Source organism: Populus alba, chromosome 3 (genome assembly GCF_005239225.2).
Source record: "Populus alba chromosome 3, ASM523922v2, whole genome shotgun sequence".
Lineage (NCBI taxonomy): Eukaryota > Viridiplantae > Streptophyta > Magnoliopsida > Malpighiales > Salicaceae > Populus > Populus alba.
Genome location: NC_133286.1, coordinates 3,048,108 through 3,058,911, shown reverse-complemented (window position 1 = coordinate 3,058,911; position 10,804 = coordinate 3,048,108). Strand labels below are relative to the sequence as shown.

The 10,804-nt window shown below is 37.7% G+C and overlaps 2 protein-coding genes across 2 annotated transcripts; both read right to left on the bottom strand.

The window, feature by feature from the left end:
• Nucleotides 1–4,318: 4,318 nt before the first annotated feature.
• On the bottom strand, nt 4,319–6,525 carry LOC140955408 (uncharacterized). Its single transcript, XM_073408145.1, has 4 exons — nt 6,283–6,525; nt 5,326–5,667; nt 4,812–5,142; nt 4,319–4,671 (listed from the first exon to the last, which is right to left on the bottom strand). Exons 1-4 carry the CDS (start codon nt 6,523–6,525, stop codon nt 4,319–4,321), a joined length of 1,269 nt encoding a protein of 422 aa, XP_073264246.1.
• Nucleotides 6,526–6,534: 9 nt separating this feature from the next.
• Nucleotides 6,535–10,303, bottom strand: LOC140955407 (uncharacterized). The gene is made up of 7 exons (XM_073408144.1): nt 9,526–10,303; nt 9,270–9,366; nt 8,744–8,942; nt 8,048–8,656; nt 7,817–7,954; nt 7,485–7,705; nt 6,535–7,270 (listed from the first exon to the last, which is right to left on the bottom strand). Exons 1-7 carry the CDS (start codon nt 10,301–10,303, stop codon nt 6,535–6,537), a joined length of 2,778 nt encoding a protein of 925 aa, XP_073264245.1.
• Between the last annotated feature and the right edge of the window lie 501 nt (nt 10,304–10,804).

Here is a 10,804-nt window from a genome sequence, read left to right as displayed (position 1 = left end):
TGGGTTTCTTCCCTCTGTCTTGCTCTTTTTTTTTTTCTTTGCGAGGTCGCCTTTGCTCAGCCTTTATAGAGCCAGTGGTAGCCTCGGTGGTGGTCACGGCCGGCCTCTTAAATGCTCCATAACCGATGCCTTCAACGAAGAAACGTCCGCGTTGGCTACCAACAAACGAAACGCCTCTGCCTTTAATGGCAGAGCCGTTGCAGAGTAAAGAGACGGTGAACAGTTCGCAAAACGACCCCATTTCCATGTTCCAAAGGGCTGCGAATTTGGTCCTTGTAATTCTCATAATTTTGCAATCAAACCCCTGGTTAAAATATAATTGGATCCTTGCATTTCTGGGCCACTTTCAAGCTGGTCCTTGGATTTTAATTTTTGCAATTTGAACCCCAATTAAACCCCAAATTTTGATATTTCTTCAATTAAGTCCCTGATTGAATTAATTAAATTAATTCCAAGCTTAATTAAGTCCAAAAACTTATCGATTCTTCAATCAAACCCTTGATTGGATTAATTAAATTAATTTTCAAGCTCAATTAAGTCTCAAAACTTATCAATTCTCCAATTAAACCCTTAATTGGATTAATTAAATTAATTACAAGCTCAATTAAGTCTCAAAACTTATCAATTCTCCAATTAAGCCCTTGATTGGATTAATTAGATTAATTACAAAGTTTAATTAAACCCCAAAACTTTCCATCATGTTGCCCTTAACCCAAATTTTAATTCATTCTTCATTTTACTTGTTTTTCATCATCATTATTTTTTTATCATCATTTTTTATCCTTTTCGATAAATAAAATAGTAATAATAATTAAAATAAAAATGGTCAAAATTTGGGTTATGACAGTTGCGCCCTCTTTATAATATTTACAATGCAAAGATATTGGAAAATTCCATTTTCTTTTAGGTTTGTGTAGTAAATTTATAAAGAAAAGTAGATAAAGAAAGAACCTTTTTGTTTTTTAGTCTTGAAAACTTTGAAAACAGTAGATTGACACACGACCTTTACAGAGAGATGTAGAAATTAAGAAACAAGTCATTTGGAAGGTGATCCACCTTTTTTTTTTGTTTTTTTTTTGAAATGGATGAAACTGTTTTGGGCAATCTGCCCGATGATAAAAGAACGCGAAGAATTTCATGAGTGGTCTAATTGTTCTAAGCAACCTACTCGATGTTTGAAAAATACATGGATTTCTCAAAAATGGTCACATTGTAATGAGTTACCAGCCCAGATGGTCACATTGTAATGGGTTACCTGCCCAGGGGAAAAAATACGAGGATTTTTTTTTTAAATGGTCACATTGTAATGGGTTACCTGCTCAGGGAGAAAAATATGAGGATTTTTCAAAAGTGGTCACATTGTAATGGGTTACCTGCCTAGTGGGAAAAATACGAGGATTTTTCAAAAGTGGTCACATTGTAATGGGTTACCGGCCCATTTAGAAAAATACTAGGATTTTTCAAAAGTGGTCATATTGTAATGGGTTACCTGCCCAGTGGGAAAACTACGAGGATTTTTCAAAAGTGGTCACATTGTAATGGGTTACCATCCCAATTAGAAAAATATAAGGATTTTTCAAAAGTGCTCACATTGTAATGGGTTACCTACCCAGTAAAAAGAGAAAGGAAAATGAGGGCTCAAAGGCACACTCGAAGGAGGTGAGAGCTTGACGATGCACTCAAAAGGAGGTAAGGTAGGAAACGCACTACCTTTGATAGTCGAGGGCTTGAAGGCGCACTCGAAAAGAAATGAGGTGAGGGCTCGAAGGCACACTCGAAAGGAGGTAGGGTAGGAAACACATTACCTTGGATGGTCAAGGGTTCAAAGGCGCATTCGAAGGAAGTGGAAAAACACAGAGATTTTTCAAGTGGCCTAATTATCATGGGTGGCCTACCTAGGTTGAAAAATTCTCAAAAATGAAAATTTTCAAAAGCAATTTCAATCTTTGGCCATTTCAAGTTGGCCTTCCACTTGATGGATTCCGCTAGAATTTTCTCTTATGAAATTTACAAAACTCATTTTCCAGTGTCTCAAAGTTTAGATGATATGTATGCATCTTTACCTGATTTGAAATATAGGCCCCCATTTCTTCTTAATCTTCTTGTCGTTTGATTAATGAGGACTTGCTACCTCTGATTTAGGTCCTCGTTGTCGCTTGGCTTCTAGCCTACTCGAGTTAACTTTTGTAAGTCCTTTCCAAAATATTTATAATTTACACAGCTCATCCTTTACGGGGCCCATGGTGACCCTTTCACTTGCTAGAAATTTGATCAACTTGAGACAATCATTCAATAATTCCTTATCTCACTATCAACAACATTCGATGTCACTTGTTGAAAAGATCAAGATGCCTTTTGCAAACAAGAATGTCCCCTTGACTGATTGTAGGAAATTTTCCTACCTCTTTTGTTCCCCGAAAGGATCAAATCCTTTTTTAAGCATAATGTTGCCCCCTTGTACGAGTCATTGTTCTAAAGTGTGCTCCATTATACACTCAGAAAAATGATGGTTTTGAGTAACCCTTCTCTCCTTTTTTTTTTTAATAAAAAAAACCTTGTCTAGAATGAATTTTGAAATCTTGATCTTGCATTTTGAAAATAAAAATTATTTCGATATGAGTCTAAAATAATTTGCTTTTGAAATCTTGCAACTCCTTAGTTATTTTCTTTCTTGGAAAAGAGATTATTTTCTCTTATGTTTGGCAATGAAGTCTTCGGTGAAAATACATCATGAGATGACCTTTTGTTTTTATAGGTTTTCTGAGTGGAAGGCTCGAGAAAAAGCTCGAGATTTTATTTGAAAAAAAAACTTGTCTCTTTTTGAACACTCATTTTTATCAGCATGAATAATAATGAATAGTTTGTTCTTGATGGCATGAATCTTATGAAAAAGTATTCTTTGCATTTTGAGAGCATTGTTTATTGTTCTAAGTTGCTTGCTTGCTTGATTAGAAAGGACTTCTACAGGCATGTAACACATGCTGTGGTTTTTTGCTATGAAAGAAAAGGATTCATAAGGCTCAAAAAGTGTTTCAGGTTTTCAAAGACTAAAGATCACTATCAATAGTTTGACTATTGACGTCATTCATATTTTCTTTTTCCACTCTTCTTTGATTTGCCTTTTTTTTTTATTGCTTTGCTAGAGCATACTCACTTTATCTTGGTTATCACTTTTTCTTGTGATTTGGGCATGCCCCCTAGCATTTGAGTTTCTTAGGCTGTTTTGCCTTTTGGCTTTCTCACAGCTTTATCATTTTTCTTGATCATTGAAATTTCACTTACCCCCTGTGTGGGGTGTGATCTTAGTCATGATTTTTTCCATGAAAGAAAAATTATTCAGGCTCAAAGAGGGATCGCAAGGGATGTACTTATTTTAGAATGTGAAAGGAATAACAAAGATGGCCTCTCCTCATTTCAAGCGCAAGCAGCTATGATCAATAAACTTTGACTTCATCTAGTATGATGGTTTGGTCTTTGCAAAGATGTATTTCATGAGTCATAAGCAATGAGTTCACTACATATCATTATTCATACATTTAAAAACACATGATTTAAGAGTCATGGGGTCAGGGTGTTTATTCATTTTTTTTAAAAAAAGATTGGTCACCTCTGTGATAGAATGTCAAAATATTGTCTTTAAACAAACCTCAAATCATTTTTTTTTCAAAAAGCAAATTCATGTTTTCAAAATTCATTCTAGCATTTGGTTGGGGGAAATGAATCGAGTTTATGAGATCATACGAGGTTGCAAAGGTGTATTGATGGATTCTTTGATATCGATAAACATTTATGAGAAAGATGGAAGGTATACAAAGAGAAGTTCTTGGCCGAAATTTTGATTTATTGATTTGATGAGGATTTATACAATCATGGATAATATTTCTTTACAGAATCAGAGTTCACTAGTCTTCTCAAATCTTCTCCATCCATTCCTGTCAATATCAACACTCCTTTAGAGAATGCCTTTTTTACTACATATGGGCCCTTATAATTGGGCACCCATTTGCTATGATCATCACTAGGAAGTAGTAGGATTTTTCTTAATACAAGATCTCCCTCTTTGAATTCTCTTGGTTGAACTTTTCGGTCATATGCTCTTGCCATCCTTTTTTGATATAGTTGGTGGTGACAAATTGCAGCTAGTCTTTTTTCACCGATCATGTTTAACTGCTCATATCATATCTTGACCCAAAGAGGGAATTTCTACTTCAAATGGTACCACTACCTCCATTACATATACTAAAGAGTATGGTGTAGCCCCGGTTGATGTCCTCACTGCTATTCAATACGCATGGAGAGCATAAGGAAGCCATTCATGTCAATCCTTGTAAGTAATCACCATTTTCTGAACAATCTTCTTTATATTTTTATTAGCAGCTTTTACAACGTCGTTCATCTTGGGTCTATAAGGGGACGAGTTGGAATGCTTGATCTTCCACTTTATACATAGCTCCGCTATCATCTTTCCATTGAAGTTTTGAGCATTATCAGTCACTACTCTCTCGGGTACACCATATCTACATATTAGATCTTTCTCGATGAATCGCTTGACCACTTTCTGAGTCATATGGGCATATGAGCAAGCCTCTACCCATTTGGTGAAGTAATCAATCGCTACAAGGATAAAATGATGTCCGTTACTGGCTTTTAGATTAATAGGCCTAATCACATCTATTCCTCACATTGCATAGGGCCAAGGAGACACCATGTTAAATAAGGAGGTGCATTAACTTTGTTGCTATACACTTGACATTTATGGCACCTTCGGACAAAATTTATGCAATCCTTCTCCATGGTCAGCCAAAAATAACCTGCTATTTGCATCTGCCTAGCCATCATGTGTCCGTTTACATGGGTAGCATAAATTCCTCCATGCACTTCTTGGAGGGCCTTGTTGGCTTCCAAATCACTCAGACACCTTAGTAAAGTCCCGTCAAATGACCTTTTATACAAAATCTCCCCATCTATGTAGTATTCCATAGCCATTCTTCTCAAGGTCCTTTTATCTATCTTCGAGGCTCCTGACGGGTACTCTTGATGCTGGATGAATGTTTTTATATCCGTGTACCATGGGTCTTTGTCCGTTTCTTCCTCTATTGAACAACAATGAGAGGGAGAATTTCTGATCTCGATGCTTACAGGCTAAATTTTGGCACCACAATCAATTATAGCTATAGAAGCTAAGGTAGCTAACGCATCGGCAAACTGATTTTTGTTTCTCCCCAAATGAGTAAATTCTATTTCATCAAAGCTTTCAGTCAATTTGGAGAGGTATTCCTGGTATGGTCTTAATTTTTCATCCCTTGTCTGCCATTCACCTTTTACCTGACATATTATTAGCATTGAGTCTCCATATACCTCTAATTTCCCTACCTTCATCTCTAATGCAGCTTCTAATCCGTGGATGCAAGCTTCATACTCAGCTGTGTTGTTTGTACAACTAAAATGCACCTTTACTGAAATGGGATATTGCTTTCCTTCTGGGGAAATTATCACAGCACCTGCCCCGTTGCCCGATACATTTACTGCGCTGTCAAAATACATGGCCCACCAACCACTCTTCTTTTCCTTTTCCGTTACTAGCACATCTTCATCAAGAAAGTCAAACTTCAGTGGCTCATAATCCTTAATGGCATTATCGGCTAAATGATCAACAATTGCGCTTCCCTTCACAGATTTTCTGGTCTTATAGATGAAATCATATTTAGCTAATAACACTTGCCATCTTGCTAATCTATTTGACATGTATGGTTTTTCAAAGATATATTTTAGAGGGTTTATCTTTGAGATTAACCAGGTGGTGTAGTACAACATATATTGTCAGAGCCTCTTTGCACTCTATACCAGACCACAACACAATTTTTCTACCATACTATAACGGGATTCACACTCTGTGAATTTCTTACTGAGGTAATAGATAGCTTGCTCTTTTCTCCCGGACTCATCATGTTGGCCGACCACACAACCCATTGCTGATTGGGTCACTGTTAAATACAAAATGAGAGGCTTCCTAGGCACAGGAGGTATCAATAGGGGTGGCCTTTGCAAATATTGTTTGATCTTATCAAAGTCTTCTTAACAATCTTCATCCTATACCCCCGGGTTTTTCTTTCGGAGCAATCAAAATATTGGTTCACAAGTGACTATAAGTTGTGAAATAAATCGAGCAATGTAGTTTAAACACCCCAAGAAACTTCAAACTTCTTTTTCAATTTTAGGAGCTGGCATAACTTGTATGGATTTTACTTTGTTAGGGTCTACCTCTATACCTTTGTTGCTTACCACGAAACCTAGCAACTTCCTAGATTTCACCCCAAATGTGCATTTCGCGGGGTTTAATTTCAACTGATATTCCTTCAATCTTCCGAATAATTTCTTTAGAGTTGGGATATGGTTTTCCTCATCCTTGGATTTGGCTATCATATTATCCACATATACCTCAATCTCTTTGTATATCATGTCATGGAACAATGTCACCATCGCTCTTTGATAAGTTGCTCCGGCATTCTTCAACCCGAAAGACATCACTCTATATCAATAAGTTCCATATGGGGTGACGAATGTTGTTTTCTTCTTATCTTGCTCAGCCATCTTAATTTGATTGTACCCAGAGAAACCATCCATAAATGAATAAGTAGAGCTCTTAGCAGTATTATCCACAAGTACATCTTTATGGGGTAAAGGAAAATCATCCTTTGGGCTTGCTTTATTCAAATCACGAAAATCAACACATACCCTGATCTTATCATTTTTCTTGGGTACTACTACAATGTTGGAGACCCATTGAGAATAATCAACTACTTCTAAAAATCCAACATCCCATTGTTTTGTTATCTCCTCTTTTACCTTGATCAGAATATCAGGTCCTGTCCTCCTCAACTTTTTCTTAATGGGCTTACAACCTTCTATCAAAGGTAATTTATGCACCACAATATCAGAATCCAAACTAGGCATGTCAGCGTATGACCAGGTAAACACATCGACATATTCTTGTAAAAGAATAATCAACTTTGTTCTTATGTCAGCAGCAATTAGCTTCCCTATTTTCAACTCTCTTTTATCAAGCTTGGTGCCCACATTTATCAATTCTAGTTCTTCTTTTGCAGGCTTCCATGTATGCTCAGATTGTTCTACCAGCTTTGTGAACTTTTTGAGGTCTTCCTCTCTAAATTCTTCCTCATCCATTACAATTATAGTTTCATCAAATTTGGGCCAATTATTTTCAGTGTAATGAGTTTGTGAGTTTATCGATAATCCACTTTCAGATTTCCTGAAAGCGGAAAGTTTTTTGGTTATGACTGTATAATTCCAGGAAAGTAAACAACAATCAAAGACAAGAAGGTATGATTGAAAGAAAACATGCATGATCTCATTAAAATTCAAAGGATAGAAGGGCTCAAACAAAACCTAATTGCCAATACTTTGAGCCATCATTATTGGCAACACATAATTATTCAAACAATAAAGTGTAAAGAAAGCATTACTTTTTGAAAACAATTGGGACTTCCATAGTTTCCCAATTGTTTAACTTTTCCCCATCAACTAATTCTCTCACGAATCCAGATGGGTCATCTTCTAGAGCTCCCACAGTTAATTGGGGTAGTGCTTTAAAGGGGCTCTCTTCATCTTCAAAATCTCCTTGGGGTTCTTGTTCATTGGTTCCTTCCAGATAGTGAATGGTAGCACCACTAAACTCCTTGCTCACCTTCTTAATTTCACCACCAAACTTTATCACTTGTGCAGGTCATGGGAATGTCACGTGGATTGGTGGAATTTGTATCCTATCTTTATTAGGCTCCCTTCTTTCGATTCGAGCCAACCTCCTTCTCCTTTTAGACTCGATTGCTCTCTTAAAATCTGCCTTTCGTGTCTTAAAACCCAAACCAAACCTCTGATCAGCGCATTTCATTTTTATCACATTGATCCTCTCCGGCATTCCTGTTGTAGGGTCATACTGGAATGGCAGCCCGTGCTTTAGAAAGTATTTAGCAGCCATTTTTACTGCATAAAAAATTTCTGGCTTTCTTTGTGTAGTATTTTCTAGTACCTGTTCAGCATTAACCACCTCAAACGCATGCAGATTTCCATATGTACTTCCTTCAGCTTCTATGTAAGGGATCGATATATTTCTTGTCATTGACAGAGTTTCCTTAGCTTTCACTATCACCAAATTCCCATTGATGATGAACTTAAGTCGTTGATGTAAAGAAGATGTGACGGCTCGGGCTGCGTGGATCCAAGGCCTCCCCAATAAAATACTATATGATGGATGGATATCCATTACTTGCAACGTTAGTTGGAACGGCCAAGGGCCAATAACCAGTTCAACATCAATATTCCCGATGATTGGTCTAGGTGACCCATCATATGCTCTAGCAGTCATGGTACTAGGCTTCATGTGAGAGGCATCAATAGGCATTTTATCCAGCACATGTCTTGGCAACACATTTAAACTAGAGCCATTATCTATGAGCACCTTCGCAATAACACAATCCTTGCACTTTACGGTGATGTACAACGGCTTATTATGGCCGGCCCCCTCAGGATCAAGTTCATCATCGGTGAAGAAAAGATAGATGGTGGCTTGAATTCTACCCACCAAATGCTCTATAGAATCATATATGATGTCTTGAGGAACATATGCCTCGTTGAGAACCTTTTAGAGGGCATTTCGATGGAGTTCTGAACTTAATATCAGTGATAACAAGGAAATCCTAGCTGGCATCTTTTTAAGCTATTCCACCATGCCATATTCACTATGCCTCATCAATTTCAAAAACTCATTAGCTTCTTCATCACTTACTGGCTTATTAACTTCCTCTGTCTCTACCACATTCTTCCCTTTATCCTTTTTATGGTTTTCTAACTCTTCGAGAGTAAAGCATCTCCCACTTCTAGTGAGTCCTCCTACCTCGGCATTGAAAGCTAGGGTAGGGCTCGGGCTACAAAAGGAATAACCATAATTATAAGGCAAAGCATTATAATTTCCGCTAGCAGTATTCGGAGGCTTGGTTAGGATCATTTTAGGTAGACCCCCTTCAGTTGGTTGATATCAACAAACTTCCTCCTTATTGCCATAACCATTCAATGTTCCTACCAAATCATCTTCTTCATGTTTCATTAATCTCAACACCCCTAGCATCATCATGCTTTCCACCTCACAATTAAACTCCTCACAAGAGTCTATATCATGCCCAAACTGCTGATAATATTTGCAATATTCGCTCATGCCTCCTACAGCATGCACATTGACTGGTATTTTGAGATACCCAGCTTGTTTCAACATCTCATACAAACTATCCATTGTGACTTTCAGTATTGTTTTACCCTCTTTTCCCACCTCCAAGCTATTGACTCCCCCACTTCCTGAAGCGTGGTTTGGTAAAGGGTTGGATTACACATTCGGGGAATCATTAAAGGAAATCCACCTCGCTTTGATAAGTTGGAGTATTTTCCTTTTGAATGCAATACATCCATCAATGTTATGACCGGAGGCACTAGCATGGTATTCACATTTTTTATTACGTTTATACCAAGCAGGGAATGGTGGCTGTAAAGGGGGTAAAGGAACAAGTGATATTTGGCCGATGCTCAAAAGCCTTTTATGCATTTCGGCGAGAGTTAGAGGCAATGGCGGAAGTTGTACTTGTTCCTCTGAGAAATTTCTTCTTGGGCGGTAGGTATTGTTGCTTGGGTTATTTATGGGGTTATTTTGGTTGTGGGTAGGTGAAGCAAATTTTATTTTAGATATGGAAGGAGTAGGTGTGACGGTTTTGAAGTTATAATTGTCCTGGTAGACTTTCCTTCCTCTTCCTCCCCTCTCGACATTATGAATTTCTGATTCTTTCTTCCTTCCAACAAAACCTCTTTTTTCAATTAGATCTACAATTCTTCCCGCTTGAATAGCGTGTTCAATCCTTTCAGCTATGAAAACCAGATCAGAAAAATTTTGTGCGGCACTACCAACCAAGTACTCAAAATACGGGGCTTTGAAAGTGTTTGAAAATAAACCCGTCATTTCCCTCTCTAGCAATGGAGGGTTAACTTGTGCAGCGGCCTCACGCCATCTTTGGGCATACTCTCTTATAGACTCTTTATTTCCCTTTTCCATAGCTTGTAGACTTGATCTATCTAGGGCAACATCCATATTAAACTTATATTGCTTAATAAAAGCATCCACCAAGTCCTTCCAACCTTTAATCTTGGTGTTATCTAAATGCATATACCAGGCAAGAGCAGCATCACTCAGATTGTCTTGGAAGAAATGGATTAATAACTTCTCATCATGAACCACCTTCGCCATCTTATTGCAATATGCTTTAAGATGGGTTATCGGGCATTGAGTTCCAGTATACTAGACAAACTATGGTACTCTGAATTTCGTGGGAATAACCACATTAGGCACTAAACACATTTCGACAGCCTTTACTGGGTCATACAAATTATTTCCTTCGATGACCCTAATTCTTTCTTCTAAAGCAGCTAGTTTCTCCTGACCATCCTCGTCCACCGTTCTATCCCTTTGGAGCTCCTCTTCTCTTGGAACAATATGGGGAATCCTTATCGGGAATGCTGGTTGAGCAGGTAGGAAATGAGCAACATCATGAGGTTCTGATGGCGAAATGAAGCTGTAGGCATTGGCTGTAATTGAGTTGTGAACGATGGTTAAGAAGATGTTCCTTCTCCATATTTGGATTTCAAAGCTTGCTCGAGTAGACTAGTAAGCCTTGCTATATCCTCCTTTAGGCTTTCCATCTCTTTTTTGTGTTGAGTTTCTAACTGAGCTCTCTCTTCATTGTCCATT